We start from the raw sequence: 20,572 nt of genomic DNA, 5'->3' as shown, positions 1-20,572 counted from the left end.
GACCGGTCACTGTTGGTCACAGGGTACAGTCTTGTGTTTCTTATAGACAGGTGACATGGCTCACAAGCCATGTGATGGAGAGTGACCTCATGACTCCATATACATAACTGAGGCTGCCAGACGTGTGAGGAAATGTGTTTCAACACTGAGTCTCACTTTCCTGGCTTAGTGCCTGAACTGTCCTTCTGTTGCTCACGTGACAACTGCTTTCATCATTTCTGGTGTACAAGAAAACTGAGATAGCTCAGCTTCCATGGCTAACACCACTGCTAATTGTAGTCATGTCATAAGCTGATCATGCTTGTTCTCATTTTGCTAAGAGCTGTGTATTTAACACAACAGCATGCCAAGAACTGTTATTTGTTGAGATAAAAATCAAAAGTGAGGACAAGAACAGAACTAATGCACTACTGTTCTTTCTATATAAGCTTTCCAGCCACAGATATTGGCATTCCCCTTTCAGCATCCAAAATATTAACAGGCATTGATAATTTTATACTTGCAATAGATTTATTTTGAGATTTGAAAATCCATTATACTCCTCTCTTTAAATTAGGTTACATCCATTTCAACTTTCTCTAGCACAATACTGTACAGGTTCAAATAAATTTATTACAATAAAGAAGAATCAAGGCAACACCTTAAAAATAAACAGTTTTATAAAACCCAGTGACTTGGGTACACCAGGAGCTGCATATACCAGACCTCAGTGATCTGCCTTAAACCTTACCTACGTCCAACTAAAGCAAGAAGTTATGTAAGCCATCAAAAATATAACATCAGATTAGTATGGTCACAAGGGCAGCAACTAAACTGCCATCTGGAGAAAGAGGTGGCTTCATTTTAAATGCTCAATGAATACGAAACACTCCATTTTACTGGAAGCTTCTCAAACAGCTGTTGAACATATTAGTTTCCTGATTAATAGTATATGAGAGATGAAGTATTTACAGGCTTACGGTAGTTGAACTGATGGGCATATCTCTCATCTCCTTTTTTACTGCAGCAATTCAGCCCAGCGCTGCGGGTAGCTGTAAGAGCAGAGCACATCAGGGGAATGTTCCTTCAACATTTCATTGCAGCAGACACAGGGAGTTTCTTAATGCGTCCATGTTGTTAACCTGTAAGAATTCATTTCCTAACTCTTGTTAAAACAAGTTCAGTGAGTACAGGGTAGGGTAAGAGATTTTCTGTTTTTCCATTGAATAAATGAGAAAAACCTTGAAAATCTCCTTTGCTGGATGTAGAATGAACTTACTCTAGCAGAAAGAAAAAAAAATTATGTTCAGCAGGTGAAATTCCAGTACATGAAGAACAAGAGGGCGTTATTCAATTAATGCAGTCCATAACATGAATCTGCAGCGTGTCCAAATCAGGCAGAATTTCTTCACATTTTGGACACGAGTATATTGAGATATTCCGCTGCTCTGGCCATTCTTGACTACCAGTTCCTGCAAGCAGAGAAGATAAATAATTACCTGTTACTTGTTTTTTTTGTTTTGTTTTGTTTTGTTTTCACTCATTTTGTTTAATGGTTGAAAGAGAACCGACTTGCTTCTAAAAGCCGGAGAATTACATTCTCTGCAGCTCTGCAGCTCTGCAGCTCCCCAGCCATAGAGGAGCTGGGGAGTCGCTTGCTGACAAGCAAAGGTGTTTTCAACTGAACACAGCTGGGCCCTGTGAGCTGGAGGCTGCTTTCAGTACCTCTCTGGACAAGGCGAGGCGAGTGCTCCCGGTCTGGTGCCCTGGCTCCGTGGCGATTCTGCATCTCCGCCAAAGAGCTTCTGAAGAGAAACGGGGCAGTTACTTAAAAGTGCTCTGAAAACAAAATACGACTAAACTGAAGGTATCTTCCCTTTGCCTCCAGAAAAGTTAAAAGGCTTCAAAGTAAGCCAGAAGATCTGCAAGTAAATCATGTTCTCATGCATTTAGTTCACAACTGCTGATCTGAAACAGGACCTAGAAACACTGCTGCTCTACTGAGATAGTGGAAGAGTCCTGTTGAAATCAGGGTCAAACAACTGACATCAGCAGGAGTTAGGCTGCTACACACTCATGAATTTGGAAGACATTCCTCTGGAAAGCTCCAAGGACTCAGCCACTCAAGGCAAACTGTGATTTAAGCAGAAAGGCAAGTTATATAGGAGGACGGGCTCAGAGGACAGTTAACAGGAAATACAGATTGATACTTCAAATTCTGGCATCCTTCCTGTATTAATGCTTCCACAGGATGAGTGAAAGACACATGATTAATATTTTTTTTTCGTCTTTTACATCTGAGAGTGCTAAAATGGTGCAACTACAGAGTATTACAGTACTTGAAAATGCATATTCTCACTTATTACTGCTACTTGGAGAAGCAACAGATATCCCTGGCACATATGCAGCAAACTTAGCTGCAGATTCACTGGTAAAACTGAGGCCACAACCAATAGAAGCAGGGAGAATTTACCTTAGTCATCCCAAGTGAAGTCTTGCTGAAGTATCCAAGAACTAACATGCCTTATGCTAAAATGCTTTTGAGATTCTATCGCAAATCAAAATAGCTAAGTCAGCCAACTGATTTCTTTTTCTTTTACAAAGTTCAAATTAACCAATAAATAAATAAATGTCTGCAAACTTGTTTGCCTTTTTACTGAGATGCTACCAAGATAATCACAAGAATCACAAGAATCACAAGAATCACAAGAATCACAAGGTTGGAAACGACCTATAAGATCATCTAGTCCAACCGTCTCCTCGTCACCATTGCCATCACTAGTACTAAACCATATCACGCAGCACGTCGTCCAGACGCGTCTTGAACAGTGCCAGGGACGGTGACTCCACCACCTCCCTGGGCAGCCATTCCAGTGCCTGACCACTCTCTGAGAGAAGAAGTTCTTCCTTATGTCCAACCTGAACCTCCTCTGATACAGCTTGCGGCCATTTCCCCGTGTCCTGCTCGTTGCCTGGGAGAAGAGGCCAGATCCCTCTTCACCACAGCCTCCCTACAGGAGGTTGTACAGTGCAACGAGGTCTTCCCTGAGACTCCTCTTCTCCAGACTGAACAATCCCAGCTCCCTCAGCCGCTCCTCATAAGGTTTGTGCTCCATAACATTGGTTAGTTCCAGCATGCAGGGGAACAAGACAAAACCAAAGGCAGCTCAGCCAAAGTCTGTTCTCACCGGCCAAGATCTTCAAGGTTTTGCTGCTCTTTTAGCAGGTATGCCAACTGGACAGCCAGCTGCTCCTTCTCCTCATGGATCTTCTCTCTTGCTGCCCTCTCGGCATGGAAATCAGAACAATAAACCTCCATCTGATCAGAGAAATTAAATCATGCTGAGAATTAGTAACTTAGGCTGAACCAAGTCTATGTACTACAGTAGTATTGCCCACATCATAGCCTGCATCTACTCAAACACTCCTACAGCACCTGCACACTGCAAAGTGATAATCTGCACTTTACAGAAAGTGAAAAAGCTTCTCCATGTAGACTTCAAGAATCTTATCTGGGACAGTGCAATTGGTGCACAGAGGCACAAAAGAGGTACAGAACAGCAGTGAGGAGGTGACAACCTGTGACACACACAAACCAGTGGCACAGATAGTGGAACCAGAGCAAGATGCCTTTTTTTTTTCCTCCCTTGTCTTAAATGCGAGGCAGACTGTTTTTAGGGTCATGTTTGAATAAAACAATCCCTAAAACATATGTGGTAATTTTTAAGATGGTGGTTTTAAATGTAAATAAATAAATAAATAAATAAATAACATCTATTCCCAAATTTATTTATTGTGCCAGACTGCAGCGTAGGATATGGTGGTTCAGGCCCTGCAAGGATCTGCAATGCACGCTGACTAAGGGAATTATGCTTAGGAGTTGAGGAAACAGATGAACAGTATTCCAGACCGAGCCATTTAATAGCTCCTGCTGGTTTCTGAATACTGGGTGAGCAAACCAGCCAGTTTCTGAAGGACTCATACCTGAGCACGGAGCACAGCCATGGTTTCAAGGTCCTCCTCTTGCTTAGCAATTAGCTGCTTCATTTCATCCATCTGGAGCTGCTTTGCAGCAAGAGCTTGTTCTGCTAGCAACACCTTTGCATTCAGTTCTTCCACCACAACTTTATCCACCCTGTCAAGCTGCAAGGAAGAATTAAGACTGAGACGAGCTCAGAATGTGACTCTGCTTTGAGTGGAAGTTTGCTACTTAATCCTCCTGTTCTTGGGAAAAAACTTTCAACTCCATGGACACAGGGGCCTGCCCTAAGATGGCAATGCTGATTGATCTTTCAACTGAAAGATTATTTTTGTGCTTTTCAGCTACACGGTATCAAGTCAAAACAGAGCTCCCAAATGAACACTGCAAAGGATTTTTTCCAAAATGATACAGAAGAATCTCGCACTTACATGGATCCTCAGTTATGAACAGGACCTCACTGTGGTAGATGTTATATTTAAGAATACTAAAACATTCAGAACCCTACATTTCTACATTTACAAGCTATGCTGCAGGAACACTTCCATGCATTTTCATATCACCGATCTCTAAGGGTTGGACTTCATAATGCACTGTAGACTAATCTTTATCCAGAACAGCAAAGTCCAGATACGTGGATAAGATTTCTGTAATTGACAGCACAGGATCTCTGTTTCTCAGAGCAATGCTGCCAGGCTACATGTCATATTATGTGAATTCAGGCCCATGTGTTCTGGGCTTGAATTTATTCCCACATGCATTCTCACATTTCTTCCCACTCCCCCCTAAATCATTATGATTTCTTCTGTTGATGAGTTTACCTCTTTGACTTTCATCTCACTGATTGTTTTCATTGCTTCAGTGAGTTCAGGAAGGAGTTTGTTGTAAGCATCCTGCAAGCTACTGTATCTTGTCCTGTTTATGAAAAGAAACAAATGTTTGAAACACTTAGAAGTTCTCTGAAAAATCTGGTACTCTTTTTATTATCTGTTTTGCAGAACTATCCTACTCGTCCCAGTTGAAGACTTCTTTCTCTCCTAAACAGTCTCCTAAACAGTCTCCTAAACAGTCTCAGAAAGTCTCAGTTTCATAAGGGTTTAAGAGTTAAAAATGTATACACAAATATCAATCTTTCAGACTTTAGAATAGATAACCCAGCTGTTAGGAAGCTAATCTACATTTGTGATGATAAAAAACTGTGCTCCGTTTTTCAGCATCTCTCTTCCAAGGAGTTGTGTGCTGCTCCATCCCTAGACTGAGTCCAAACAAATGTCCTTACTGATAGCCTGCATGTCATATTAAATAATCTATCATCCAATAATTTATAATCAAGCTCACCAGTCTTGACTGAGAGAGTTCAAATGATGAAGAATTTATCAGGGGAAGAACTGACTCCAAATGGAATGAGCAGAATGAGCAGCTTCTCCAGCAGCTGAAGATGGTGCCTTCAGACAGTTCCACCTCTCCATACAGCTCACTCTGACATTCTCACACTCCTTACATGGACTGCTCATAAAAGGGAGCGGAGAGCTGCAGCAAACAGCCAGCCTCTTTATCTCAGCTTCACATTTAACTCTTCTAACTGCAAGGGTATTGTAGAGACCACTGACATTGCTTTCCCATCACTGTCATCGCTTGACTTGGCCCTACTCTCCAACCTGTGGATGCATTCACCCCCTGCCAGTCAAACTGACAAGCTGCTGTCCTTTTTCTGCTTCCTCTACTTGCATATTATACCTGACCTTAAACTGCCTTTGGCTTTACAACAAAAAGAAGATACCCATCAGAGCTTACAGCTCAAATTTTCCTCTGTGAGGTATTCACTAGACAAAAAGATACAGTTTGGGAGACTCTGGAGACTCCAGATTCAAAGTGACACAGACAGATGCAGAGGTTTCTACTTAAGACTCTGTAAACATAACTTGGCTTCAAACTGTGTGGAACACAAAACTCATATTTCAGATTCAAATTCCCTTTCATCATGTTCCCTTCATTTCCCTTTCTCACTAACAATAATCCCCCCATGATACACAACCAATACTCACTTTTCATCCTGTGTCTTGGCTTGTTCTAGCTTGACCTCTGCCTGCACGCTCTCCACCTGAAGCTCCAGCTTCTTGATGGTGTATATGAGCTGCTGCTTCTCCTCCAATTCCATTGCAGCAGCTGAGTTTACTCTTTCCAATGCTTGGCACCTGACAAAAGAAGGGAAAAGAAGGAAAACACTTGATCTATCCTGTTCACCTTTTCCTGATGGATTTGGCACAATGGGCATCACACAAAAAGAATCTTTAGGTGCTTCATTTGAAAGGCTTATTTTGATGAAGAAAAAGGAAAGACGAAAATATATATATACACACAACTACTTGAAAATAAAGCCACTAAATGGAATGCATTTTTTCTTACTGTTACGAACCTCAAAGAACTGAAATTTGACAGAAAACTAAGCAAACAAATTGAAGCTCTTCTTTCCAATTTTAAAGACCTACACGTTGGCCTTCAAAAGCACAGACAGACTGTGTGAGGTTTGTAACTAGGTCCCTTAGCTTCTTCCCCCAGGGCCAAAAAATGGAGCGATTATGCGAAACAGAAAACAAGATCTGCCTTTATATCAACAAGGATTAAAACCCAAATATTAAAATTCCAAGCACTGGGGTTCTATTTGTAGAACTAGGTTAGCAGTTCTGATTTTATGACAATTACTGTACTTCTGTACTTTCATCTTCACTTAAAAAGATGCAATCTTTTGCAGCATTTCCATGAAACGGGTATTTGCTATTTGTAGAGCTTCTGAGTTTCCCAAGGTGGGAGTTTTCATTAAAATATTAACAGGGTGTCACAGCACAATTATTGTTCTTCTGAACCTTACTTTTCTTGAAGTTTCTTCTGAATTAGTTCTGCTTCTTTTAACTTCTCGTGGGCCTCTTGGAGCTCTTTAAAGAGGGCACAAACTTGCTTCTTCAGACTTTCTACTTCACTGCCAATCTTTTGGAAAAAAAATAAAGAAAATTACACATGGACAACTCATGACAGGAAAATTGCTGGCTAACTAAAATTTTAACCAGAAAGCATTGTTCTTTTTCCAGAGAAAATAGCATGAGTCAGTCTGCACCATTACACTCTATGCTCAGCAGCAAGGTCCCTTCTGCTCAGCTTCACAATTACCAATTCCTCCTAAATGTGGCAGAAACACATTGTGACTTTAACACTTTCCTAAAATCTGGGTGACTCAAAGAGAACTCTATACTCTTGTTATGCAGGCAGGTAGTACAAGGGCTACTCTGAAAGTAACGTCTCCTACTTGATTATGTTGGGCCACGACATCACAGGCTGACATTGATGGTATGGCAGTAGGGGCTGAAACTTCCCACCAATATTCTTTTCCATTACATCTTGTTGCCATGTGATCACAGAATCACAGAATGGCCAGGGTTGGAAGGGACCTCAAGGATCATGAATCTCCAACCCCCCTGCCACAGGCAGGGCCACCAACCTCCTCATTTAATACCAGACCAGGCTGCCCAGGGCCCCATCCAACCTGGCCTTGAACACCTCCAGGGATGGGGCATCCACAACCTCTCTGGGCAGCCTGTTCCAGCACCTCACCACTCTCTCTGTAAAGAACTTCCCCCTGACATCCAACCTGAATCTTCCCTCCCTCAACTTAAAACCATTTCTCCTTGTCCTGCAGTTATCTACCCTTTCAAAGAGTTCACTCCCCTCCTGTTTATAGGCTCCTTTTAGTACTGAATGGCTGATGGATGTCAGCAAAGGGGCAGTGACAAAACAGAGTCTGACATGGAGGTGCGTATGAAGCAAAGGTGTGTCACTGAGTTCCTCCATGCAGAAAAAACTGCATCCATTGACATTCATTGACGCTCACTGAACGTTTATGGAGTGGATGTGAGCACAGTGAGGCAGTGGGTGGTGTTTCTGCAGTGGTGACAGTGGGTCACCTCCTCTGGTGCAGGTTTTCTGCAGCTTGGCATGCATGCTCTTGTTCATCACTGGCAAAAGTGCAGAGCTAACAATGGTGACTGCTGAGGAAGTGTGTTATAGCTGAGAATTTGCTCCATGAAACAGTGTTACCGTGCTCTTTGTAGCAGCTGTGGTTTCCACAGAAATAATTAGGAGGTACTACTTTCAGAGCGACCCGCATACATGGTTTCTCAGAGTTCCAGGTTTAAAACATATGGGAAAAGCAGACAGCCAGTGATTATTGCCAGTCCTCTGTAAAACGTCTCCTACCATTGGTAGCCTCCTTAGAAAGAGGTGTGACAGCAGACACAGACCAGAAACAGCAGTTTACAAATAGAGAAGAAGGCAGGCTAAAACACTGTACTATTCCTCATGCCATTTACATCCTACACTGGTAATGCCCCTTCCATTCTAGTTTCCTACTCCAAATTTCACTGTCATTCATTTATGAATCAATTTTGCAAATCAAGAAAAAAAGATTTCTAGTAAGACTACTGCCAGTTTTGTTGAGGGTCTGACTCTTTTGTTTGGGCTTTGGACTGAGACCAATGAAAGATGCAAAAGACAGGCCAAAAGCAGGGGGAGGAAAGAAACAGCAGCAGTGTGCTCCTCCAACCCAGTGCACAGAGACACCTCAGGGTTTCAGTAGTTAAAATACATCCCCACACTGGGGATCTTAGGAACAGGAGGGAGACCAACTTCTTACACAGTCTGATACTGATAGGAGAAGGGGAAGCTTTTTTAAAGTTCAAAGGGCACAGGTCTCCAGCAGATCTCATATCGTATTTTCCAGCCCCACACGGCACCTCAGATAACCCAACAGTGCCTCACAGGCACTCTTACTTGCCTTTATTACGCAGTTGTATTGAACTAGAAGGGGTCTCTACTGTCACAGAAACTTTCCAGGCTCTTTCAGTGGTGCCCAGTGCTAAGACAAGAGGCAATGGCACAAACTGTAACATAAGAGGTTCCATCTAAATATTAGGAAATACTTCTTCACCATGTGGATGATGGAGCACTGGCATAGGTTGCTCAGAGAGGTTGTAGACTCTCCTCCTTTGAGATTTTCAAAAGCCACTTGGACATGATCCTGGGCAACTAGCTCTGAGTCCCTGCTTGAGCAGAGGTTGGACCAGATGAACCCAGAAGTCCCTTCCAATCTCATCCATTCTGTCCTTTTGTAATTTTTACACACTTACCCCACATGGAGAAGCCAACAACTGCAGGCACATAAATTTAGATGGATGAATCTGGAGCTGAAATCCAACCCCAATACCCATTCAAAGTCTAAACTGAAACCATCAGGCTAAACTTGCTTGAATCTGTGTTGCAATCCAAGATAGTTACATTCTACCATTGTAATACGTCTTACCAGGTGCCACATGAGCTCCACATATAGGGTCTGTGTTGGAGGAGGCTGCCAGTAGATTCTGATCTAAAAGCTGACTTAGCCAGCAGTGAGGAAATTTATCCAGTTCAGAAGATTTTGTGGTGATGGAAATGAATGCATCTCCCTCTATTGAAGTGGACAGGGCCAGGACAGTGAAGCATACCTGCAGTTATGCTGCAGTTTCCCTAATTCTCAGCCATCAGTCTTATCCCTTTTTCATGGCTGGTGTAATTTGGAAGGAATCTCCTTTAAGATATGGACTGGAGACTTCAAAATTCACTTCTGCAGCTCATGCAAGATATTTGCCCCTTGCTCTCTGTGTGCAAGTGGAAATCTAGACCCAAAGTTGTTGGCCTCAACAAGTAAGCTGTACACTGCTAAAACCCAGCTCAGGCTGACAGGTACTTACAGTCTCTGAACTCTCTTCTTCCTGGTTAGTTTGCGTCCCACTCTCGAGGCAATTGCTTGTTTCATTCTCCATCTTTGAAAGTCTGGAAAACAGAAGAATCCAGTAACAAAGGATTTGGCCAATAGTTAAATTGTGACTGTTCAAGGATTTCATCCAAGTCCTTCTAACATCATAGCCACGAACCAAAGAAAAACCTGAAAGTACAGACATGCAGGAAAGTTTGCACAGTCATGGCAGCATCTAACACAGAACACCCAGCATGTATATTTAATTACAATGGATGTGCAGGTGCAGAGAAAGACAATGATTCAGTCCACTGTCATCAATCTTTGATACAGTCCAAAACTGCTAATCCTCTGAAAATGGGTCTGTTCACTGAACCCAATGATTAATATTGCCTCTACTTTCCTTTGATCTTTACAGAGGCTGAAATTTCTAAGAATCATTTGGCTATGGCTCATTACCTCTTCTAGGAAGACCACGCAGAAACAATTACTGTGACACTAACCTTTCATCATAAGCACTGTCCAGGAAGTCTTACTGTCTCTGCAAACTATGGACTTGGAACAGCTACTGCTTAGGCAATTCTCCATGCCTGAACAGCCATGCTGATACATTTATGACTGAGCTGAGAAGGACATTTATGCAGGTCTCACCAGAAAAACTCTCTTAGGTAAGTCTGGAATTAAACTTTTGGGAAGCATTTCTAAGGAGCTTTTCCAAGCTCACATCCCTAAACGTAGCCTACCAGTACCACCAAGAGGGCTGCAATATCTGTTCAGTACAAAGTGATGTGCTTAAGCCCCACGCGTAGACGATTCATACAACAGCAAATAATGAGAGGAATGAGAAGAACATTCTCACCAGCTAGTCCTTGATTTGTTTCACATCACCTGTGGAAAGTTCAAAACCATGGGGCAACAGGTAATTTGTCTAGATCTGTGCTACGATAGGAAGTAATAAGACAGACAAGGTTGTGCTCACAGAACATAACGTGCTTTACCCCTATCAGAGCTACGACAAACACGATTACTAGTGAGTGCTCAGGAAACTGCCCATCCAGTTCACACTGATAGTTCACTCTGATCAGGCCCAAAGTTGGGAACTGCAACAGACTTGAACGTAAACAGATTAAAACTTTGCAGTGCACCTAATCCATACCTTTCTTTGTGATCCTGCAGCTCCTTCTCAAGTTTTTCCCTCCTCTCAGTTTCATTTCTAAGGCAGCAGAGTAACTGGCTCACAGTCAGCTCCTCAGATTCCAAATTCTTGGACTCATCTGCAGATTTGCTCCTGCTTCAAACCAAACCACATGTAAGTAACAAGTTATGATGTTATTACAGCACTCTCTTACCCCGAATTTTTGGGCAATTTCACACAGTTCTGAAAAAATCAACATTCTGTGCAAAGAGCTTGTTCCCAAGAAGCATGATCATCCTGCAGCCCGCTAGCCTAAGTCCTTAAGCATGTAAACACAGCCCTTGCTTTCTGCAGTGCTCAAACAGCCTCTTTTTATCAAGCTGGGTGAACAACTTGGAATTCAAGAAAAAAATAAATAAAAACAGTCAAGACAAAACAAAGCTTGGAGCATTTATTCTGACCTACTGTGCATCTCCTTCTGCTAAGTGCTATTACCTGGTGCCAAAATATTTTTTCCAATGAAACATTTCTTATCTCAGTTTCATTCCTTTCCAGGAAAAGAAGGCACATTCCACTAAAAATGGGCATTGGAAATTGCTTCCTTTCTCAGAAGGAATTCCTTTGATATTTTGCTTCCATCATATTCTGTAGCTCTTTTGAAAAATCGCACATGCTACCACAGAAATAAACCAAACCAATTACAAAACTCTGAAATACAGGGTCTGTTGATTTCCTGGTGATACCATACTGCATTCTGTTCCCTCCACTTTCACGTCTACCCAGACAGAAGGTCAAAATCCCCTAACTATAGGATAAGATACATAGGTTACACACATTGTATATTTCAAAAGCTCAGCTGGGAAACAGCATTTATGTACAACTTTGTTTTTGTAGTTCAGAGCAGAAACTAAAGCACAGGCCTGCATATGCTCCTGTGAGCTATATACATTTGGTGAGCAAAATTCAATACCCCAAAGAGAATGCTCAGCCAAGACATCTTAAGCAAACAGCTTATATCAGGGGAGTTTTAGTGTACAGGTCTACAGTTACAGCAATAAACCCATCCCGAGTGGATCACATTCCTCTGAAGCTGTTAACAGCACCACTCTAAGGTTTCAGTGGTGCACAGAGACACATGGTGACACAGGAAATAGTGTAAGAGATATTTATACTCTCTGTTTTTGTAGACATAGTGCAAATACTCACCAAAGGGGAAGCAAATCCCACAGACAACATCTTAAGATCAGAGTGTTCTCACAGGCCACTTCTAATGACAATTTGAATGCTTGCAGCCTGGCCTATGTTCAGCATTCCTCTGTTACACCCTGACTATAGCTATTTTTTTTCCTTCAACTTCTTAACTTCATGGTGAGGGACAAGTCTTCTATGTTATTAAAATGCTGAATTTCTTTGCAATGAGGTAGGGGGTGACAGAGCTTAAGGGAAAACATGCACAGAACATAGCTTTCTCCCTGCTATGCCCTTTGAATTTTCTATATCCCCCCTTTCCAAAAGCAAAGGCCATGAAGTGGATTAGGAGTGTTCACCCACAACCATCTAGCTCTTAAATTGGGCAGTATCCAAAATGGAAAGTTTAATGGTGTCAGCTGTCTGTGTCCACGAGGTGTAAAGTTTCAGCTAGGGGCAAGAAAGTCCCTTATGCCCTGGAGCTGATGTAAAGATCAAATTTTGAGAAGTAACTGAGACAGAATGCTCACATCTTATGTCTAGTCACCTAAAAAACAATGACAGTGCACTATCTGCCCACCACATCATGATTTAAACCCCACAGTTTATACCAAAGACTAACAAACTGAGCAAGAAGGGTTCAGGTTTGAAAGGCCACAAGAACTCTGTTATGAATATCATTATAATTGAGTAGAGGACAGATACTGTAATAGAGTTCAGAGCGACTACATGTGTGGGAACCTTTATCTTTCCTTTTTGGACTACATTAAAAACCTGAAAAGTAGCAGCCAGTTGGAAGTCAGTGCATGCTCCGACCAGTTGTACGTGCTGTCCTGTCAGCCAGTGGAAGCAGGAAGGCAAAATTCCTGAGAGCTGAGTGTCTTTCCAACATGGTAGGAAGGCAGAGCAATGGAGGGATGCAAGGCCTCAGAAAAACCAGGAGTTACGTTGCTCAAAGAAAATGCTTCCCTTACATTGGGAACAACACACTGCAGAAGTTTGAATCAGACAAAAACCTACATACGTGTAGACAGCGATGTTAGTGGCCATTTCACTGCTATTATCTTGATTTTCTTTCGCAGTTCTATTTACTTCTTCCTAAAAAAGAAAAAAAATCCCCCCAAAATATTAGTTTGGTATTTGAACTAAGAAGGGCAGTTTTATTTACTGAAGAAAGAAAAACAGGAAGAACTACAATAAAAAACAAAACACAGAAGTCCTACAGATCAATGTTTGCAAATTCTTAACTTACATATTTCACATGCCTTTCCCTGCATCTTTTCAGGACTGATTAAAGAATATGAACAACAAGATTAGGCCTTCTCTTTCAAATCAACAAACCTCCCCAGTCAGTTTCTCTTGTAACAATGACACAGCAACAATAATCACCACTGGCAACAGATGTTGAATACAGCTTCTCTTTCCCACTGCAAAGCTCACCCTGTGATCTTCAGAGTCCAAAGGAAGATCTTTGTAGCACAAAAAGGAGAAGCATCCTGGAAGCTTTCCTGCAGTCTGAAGTTTTCTCTAACAATTCCAACTATATGTTAAATTCTGTGATTTTCCTGTTGCACTTATCCTTGCCAGAGAGGGACGTGCTATTGTGAAGATAGCAGAAACCCTCACTTTCACATTTCATCTATTTCGTCTCAAGACTTCTCAGATACAAGAACAGTAGAAAAATAATATTTCTGTGCCTTTAGGGAACACTCTACAACTTTAGATTTTTATTTGCTTCACTGCACCTGTGTATTTCTGCCAGCAGAGAAAGGAGCCCCATTCTTCATGAGGGGAGTGGAGGGACAGCACTGAGCTCTGCTCTCTGGTGACATGATAGGGTGCAAGGGAACAGCATGGAGCTGTGAAAGGGAAGGGGTGTGAGGAAAAGGCTCTGCACCAGAGGGCAGTGGGCCTGGAACAGGCTGCCCAGGGCAGTAGTGATGACTTCAAGCTGCTGGAGTTCAGGAAGCATTTTAGACAATGCTCACAGACATGGGGTTTATATTTTGGGTGGTCCTGTGTGGAGCCAGGAGTTGGTGTCTGACACCTTCCAACTTGGGACATTTTGTGACTGTATGGGAACTGCTGAATCACAGCCTAAACCTCTGACCACCTGAGGTGAGCAATGAGTCAGCCAGGGCAGCACAGGTGAAAGCAATTCAAGGTGAAGCCTTGCTCCACCTCTCCCAGACCCCATTTAAGAGCTGACTACCAGTAGGAAAGGATCACTTCTGAGGATTGCTCCTCTTGAAGTCTTCTCAGTGAGCCCAGGACAAGGGTAAGCATTCTATCCATTCTTCTTTAGTGTGATAACTTGTTTAGCCCAACTTTCTCGTATGTTTAATTATAACAACCATAAATTCATTGATTATACAGTGACTCTATGAAAACTTACTTTGGGCAAGGAAAGTGAAAGAACAAAAGTATATTCTCTAGTCCTTTATCACTAAGTCTTGTAACATACAGGTGTTCCACATCAGGTAAGATCATGAAACACTTCTTCCTTCTTTTCTTTACAAGGAGAGTGGTTAGGCCCTGGAACGGGCTGCCCAGGGAGGTTGTGGATGCCCCGTCCTTGGACGTGTTCAAGGCCAGGTTGGATGGGGTCCTGGGCAACCTGATCTGAATGTGTATGTTTGGTGGCCCTGCTAGGCAGGGGGGTTGGAACTACATGATCCTTGAGGTCCCTTCCAACCCGGGTGATTCTGTGATTCGGTGATTCCAGATTCACTGTGTCTGTATTTTTGTGTTACTACTGTTGCTGGCAGTTTAGTATTCCTTCTCAAAGAGGCAAATATGTAAGTGTATATATATAATTACTGTTTGTATAGATTCATGCTTCTTACTAATGGAAGACAAGTCTTCACTGTAAAAAAGCATTTGGGTAAATAACCACACCATCATTTTAATCACTCTCAGACTCAACTTCCTCATCAGTTAGCATGGCACAATAAGAAAACCCAATTTGCAAAAAGGACCAACTTGGGAACAGAGTTTCTGGCTGCAGCTCACCATGTCCATTTTGTTCCCTTTACTTACATTCATTCCAATCTCCACAAAGGAGTCTTCTGCTGAGGCGATGTTCAGCTTGACCTGCAGTTCTGAAATGATGGCTAACAGATCTGCCTTCTCAGCCTGCAGCCGCTGCACCTTGGACTTGAGCTGCCTCGCTTCCTTCTCGGGAGCTGCACAGCCCTCCTGGGATAAACAAACACCTGCATTAACCAACCAAAATGAAACAGCAGCCAAGGAATGCAGAGCCTGAATATAACAGTGGCGTTCCATTGCTCTTCTTCTGTTTTGAAGTTTGCCTGGAAAATCCAGTACAGAGATCTCTAAAATGCTTTGGTTCACCGGACAACAAGAAGTTGCATTTGTTGGTGTGCATTTGTTTCTTCCCCATTTTGTTAATCCAAGCCTCCTTGTAATGTTGTAATGCTTTAATACACCATACACCCTCAATATCAACTCTGAATAACTCATGCAGCTCAAATGACATTCTAATCTATCACTCATGCCAAATCTAAATTTGTGCTACACTGACAGTGTCTCCTGTTGCAGTACTCCCATACACACCTGAGTCACTATGATTCTGTGCTCAAGCTGTGAGAGGATGCAAAAGAAGTCAGCTTCAGTGCATAGGAGGGAGTTTTATATCCACCAGGGCTCCCAGATGTATGGTTTTAAGATAAACCCTCCTGTGAGTAATAGTTTTTCACTGAGGGAAGCAACAGTACACATGTGATTTCCTTTGAGTGAAACAAAGGTGCCACTCAACAGCAACAATAGACTATAATCCATCTCAGTAAACAGTAAAACACAGAGGAGAGAGAAATCAGACCAATTGCAGCTAGCCTCTTCTAAGTTCAGATAAATATTTTTTAGTGTTTAGAAATAATAATTTTTTTAAAAAAAAAAAAGAAAAAAAAAAAGGAATTAAAGTATGGCCAAAGCATTCAGTAGAGAAATTTGTTGTGGCTTAAATGACACTGTCAGTCTGAACATCGTGATCAGAAATGAGAATGTTTTTGTCTTAATTACCATGACCACTAACTGGTTAAACTGCAAAGAATCAATAAAGAACCAAGGCTTACTTTATGGAGCTCTTACAGATGAGATAATTAACAGATTTATTTTTACTTGTCTGGACATTGGATTGCTCAAGGAGATTGGATCACTCCATCAATAACACACTTAAAGTATCCAAAGTACAAGAAGTTCCAAAGTAGGTATGGGCAGAACAAGTACCCCACTTTCCTTTAAAATCTATTCTAGATTTATGAAATTCTGAACTTCCTTGACAATCCTGAAAAACAACTTTTAGCCTGGTTTCCTAACAAAGCCATACTTGCACAATCACACTGTTTATACACGACCTTTTTCCCCTTAATAACTTTTGAACCAATTGGCCAATTCCGATTTATATCCTGAAAGAATTCTTACAGAGTTCCATAAAACAAGCACACGAGAGGAAAAGAGCCTATCAACAGCCATGGAGAAAAAGGCTGAGACAGTCATCCTTCAACGGGCAACAGAGAACCCACATGAGTTCTGAAAGTACCACGTGCCAGGATTCACTGACTTAGCGCTACATGAAACTTGTTGTTAAACATCTCTTCACGTGTGGGACACAAAGTAGGTTTTGTTCTACCAGACTTTGTGGTGTCTTTGGTACTGCTGGCAAATTGATGCTACCTGGATGTTAAGCGCTCACCTGCAGTGTTAGAAACTACCTGCTACAGAGCCAAAGGTAAGACAAGGGGGAGAAAGCTCAGCCAGAAAAGGAGCAGCTGAACAACAAATCTAATCTGAACCTCAATAAAAAGGCTTTCAGAATAGATGAAACATAATAGAACTTTTTTTTTTTTGGGTGGTGGCAGGGGTTACATGTCAGCTTGTCTCTAGAAACACAAATATAAAACTATGCTGAGAGAGATAATCTAAGAAGGAAAGGGAGGGATTAAGTCAACCCCATAATAAACAGGATGCAGAATGAGAAGTTGGCAAGAAATGTTAATTTATTTCTTATGTTGATAGTGTTAATGATTACTGTTAATTATTAATTGAAATATCAGTTATCTCATGTGTGACATGTTGTTATCTTACTGCACCAAAAGACTTGCTTTGTAAAATAAGTCCCAGACTTTTCATTAGAATATAAGGATAAAAAAGGAGAACGCTAACAGAACTCCAGCCCTCACCCATAAAAGATCCTAACATTCACTGTTAATGTATGTCAATTCATCTTTCTCTTATTTACCATTTCAGCTCCTTCTTCTCTTTCCTTTAAGCTCTGAAGTTGTTGCTGCAGCTGCTCATTTTCAACGCACTTGGCAAGCAAGCACTGCTTGGCTTCTTTAAACTTGGTCTCGTAAAACTCTCGTTCTTCCTTTTGCTTCTCCCGCCAGATGGAGAGCTCCTCGTAGCGGTCCTTCATTGCTTGGTTGTGCAACTTCATCGCTTCTAAACGACAGCCAGAGACAAGTCATTGATTCACATCAGTACTCTGCCAATGAAACAGCAGATTTCCTCTACATCGAGCTCAGCCTTCTTCAATATCAAAGGGACAAGCAGCAATCAGATATGAAATGCAAACCACCTTCTCATATGTCTCAGTGAACTGAAATGAAACTCATTATAGCTCTTTAGCACTATAATAAATACCACTAAAACCACTGCTGAAATAACATGCTCACACTCTCTCGCTCCTTGACTTCTAAACCAAGAAGTACAAGCAAGTAGTGCCCACAAGAAGTACTCGTCATCTCGCACGTGTTATGTACACAGTCAACACAAATGAAACTAGTGAACAAAGATTCTGAAACTACTGAGATTCAGTAGGGAAAGTGTATTTTCTAGAGTTGTAAATTAATGCATGAAAACAGCTGCTATTAAATTGAAAGTCTCAAATATGTCCAACCATGTTCTGCTTGAATATTCAGTTAAGATTTGACTAAAAGCACTAACAAAAATGTAACTGGCACCTTAGAGCAATATCATTTCATCCTGACTGGGAAGCCAAGTGTATGTAACAAAGTCAGTGAGTCAGTATGCAGCAACTCCAGTCTCACTATTGCAAAATGCTGACAAGATCTTTATGAAGCCAATGAAAGTATTTTAGATTTGGTTTTTAAAGTAACAAATTCAAAGTCAGTAGCTTGAAAGTCTTCTATATACATTGTATCTTCCAGAAACAGATGTTATGTCTTCACATCATATAATAAATTGTCAAAAAGTCCTTCACATAACCAAAAAGCAAAGGTAACTCCGGAGAATGATCCTGTGAGGCATGAGTTACAGCAGCTGTTGTCCTGGAACGTTATCTTGAATGCTACAGAGCCTTGTAGTAGAATATCTAGGGTGCTTCCGGAAGCAACCTTCCTGCCAGATAATCACAGCTATATTATCTAAAAGGTGTTAATCGTTATGCGTTTTCAGGGAAACCTATTGGTTTCTCCCAGACAGGCTCAGCCATGGATGCTACTTTGCAGCACAGATGGTGCTGCAACATCTGAACTTTCAAAACAGTTACTACACAACAGCACAGGACAGCCTGCTTCAATTCCCTTCTCTGTGAGGATACAGGTCCTTTCAGAGAGCATCCTAACACAACTGTACAGTACCCACCCTGCTGATGCAGCCATGGCAAACTGTTAATCTGTAATGGGGAGACCTGACTAAGATACAAATCAAAAAACCTTTTCAAAGCTGATGATTGAAGAGCATATTTTTACTTTGCCTCCCAAAATACACAGCGCTATACTGATTGTGTATGTAGTTTTGAAGCTTAGGGGGTATTCTCACTCCAATCTTCCATACCAATTCAATGTGCTGTGCCCTATTAAATCAGCCTTACTTGCAGAGTTGCTTATAGAGTGACTGCCAGTCAGATATAAAAGATTATCTAGAAAGACCAAATGAACACAGAACTCATAGATCAAAAAGAGATTTGGACCCAGAGAAGAGACTGATTCACATTCACCTTTTAACTCGTTGTTCTCAGTGATCAGCTCTTTCATCTGCTGTACCATCTCTTCAGGTGTGTAGGTACTGAGGGTGGGGGGAGCCACACTGTCCATTCCATTCTCCATTTTACTCCTGCAATGCTCTCCATTTTCAGCAGGACGGATCTGTGGCTTGCTGGACATCTCTGCAGTGACCACTACAAGGTCAGCAAAGAAAATGTTTTGCTAAATAAATCACAGAATCATTAAGGTTGAAAAAGACCAACAAGATCATCTAATCCAACAACAGTAACCCACCACCACCGTGTCCATTAACCCATTTCTCTAACACTTTTTGAACACCTCTGGGGATGGCGATTCCACCCCCTCCCTGGGCAGCCTGTTCCAATGCATCACCACTCTTTCTGAGAAGAAAACTTTCTAGTATCCAACTGGAACCTCCTCTGGTGCAACATAAGGCCATTTCCTCTCATCATATCGCTGTGTCTTGGGAGCAGAGGCCAACCCCTACCCCCCATCACAACCTCCTTCTGGCAGTTATAGAGAGCAATAAGCTCTCCCCTAAGCCTCCTCTTCTCCAGATGAACAATCCCAGCTCCCTCAGCTGCTTCACACCTCTCAGTACTTTGCTGCCTTTCTCTGAACACACTCCAGGTCCTCTCGTGAGGAGCCCAAAACTGAGCACAGTGCTGAGGTGCGACCTCAGCAGTGCTGACAGGGACAGAACATACAGCCATACTTTGATTTTACCCAAAGAAACAAGCTGCACCCGTAGCCAGCACACAGACCATCCAACCCTCCGACTCCACTACACCAGACCACCCATGGCCCTATATAACGTGTTAACCCCTCAGAGGTGGGCATGGGTTTGACTCCCAGCCCACCTTTCAGACGGAGCCTTTCCCTGGCAGACCCACCCTCTGAGAAAAACACGCAAACAGACCCCTCGGTTCCCTTCTCTCCGTACCCAGCAGCGTCCCACAGAGGCACTGCCCTGCCTGGGTCTCACAGTCCGACCGCTCCACCCGATGTTTTCGCTTTCTGTCCCTGTTTGCTCCCTCCCCGGCTCCCGGCTTGCGCTCAGGCGGCCGCCCAGCCCCGCCACGGCCGCTTCCTCAAGCCCCATCGCCTCCCCCCGGCCCGGGGGAATCCCTCGGGAGCCGCAAAACGAAGTTTCCCTCTCTCCCTTCCCCTTCGCGGCCCATCCTCCCCGCAGGCCCACCCCGGAGCCGCTGAGTCACCGCCTACGGGCAGCGCGAGCAAAACGGCCCGCCCGGCTGCCGGGCCCGCCGCCGCCTAGGCCTCCACCGGGGGCCGCGACTGCCGCTCACCGCAGCTTTTCCCTCGGCCCGGGCCCGGGCAGCGCTCACCCCGCTCACGGCGCGCCCATAGCAGCTGCCGGTCCGCTCAGCTGACCGCCGTCACGCACCGCCCCGCCTCCTCCGCGGGGATTTCCCGAGCTCCGCGCTTCCGCCCCGACCCGGGTGCTGTGGGGCCCCGGCTTAACCTGGCGCGATGGATGGCAGCCCTGCAGAAGGCTTGGA

General features: G+C 42.9%; 1 protein-coding gene across 6 annotated transcripts; it reads right to left on the bottom strand.

Annotated features, from left to right (window-relative positions):
- Positions 1 to 488: 488 nt before the first annotated feature.
- OPTN (optineurin) lies at positions 489 to 20,472 on the bottom strand. Of its 6 annotated transcripts, XR_006168325.1 has the most exons (15): positions 20,399 to 20,472; positions 19,046 to 19,225; positions 17,324 to 17,526; positions 15,103 to 15,261; positions 13,088 to 13,161; positions 10,897 to 11,031; positions 9,736 to 9,817; positions 6,828 to 6,943; positions 6,004 to 6,153; positions 4,780 to 4,873; positions 3,964 to 4,122; positions 3,168 to 3,298; positions 1,705 to 1,784; positions 1,259 to 1,451; positions 489 to 1,121 (listed from the first exon to the last, which is right to left on the bottom strand). XR_006168325.1 is itself a non-coding variant. In XM_042815907.1 (14 exons), the coding sequence occupies exons 2-14, from the start codon at positions 19,209 to 19,211 to the stop codon at positions 1,330 to 1,332; spliced, it is 1,671 nt and encodes a 556-aa protein (XP_042671841.1). In that variant the 5' UTR covers positions 19,212 to 19,225; positions 20,399 to 20,472; the 3' UTR covers positions 489 to 1,329. The 6 variants fall into 6 exon arrangements, 5 of the variants coding, with proteins under 5 accessions (XP_042671841.1, XP_042671845.1, XP_042671842.1 ...); XM_042815907.1 differs by having other exon boundaries at positions 489 to 1,451; XM_042815911.1 differs by having other exon boundaries at positions 489 to 1,451; positions 10,897 to 11,028.
- Positions 20,473 to 20,572: the final 100 nt, after the last annotated feature.

Source organism: Centrocercus urophasianus, unplaced genomic scaffold (assembly GCF_019232065.1).
Source record: "Centrocercus urophasianus isolate 14NV4802_14NV808 unplaced genomic scaffold, USGS_Curo_1.0 seq_15, whole genome shotgun sequence".
Taxonomy (NCBI): Eukaryota; Metazoa; Chordata; class Aves; order Galliformes; family Phasianidae; genus Centrocercus; species Centrocercus urophasianus.
The sequence above is the reverse complement of the archived record's forward strand: the minus strand, read 5'-3'. Positions and strand labels throughout refer to the sequence as shown.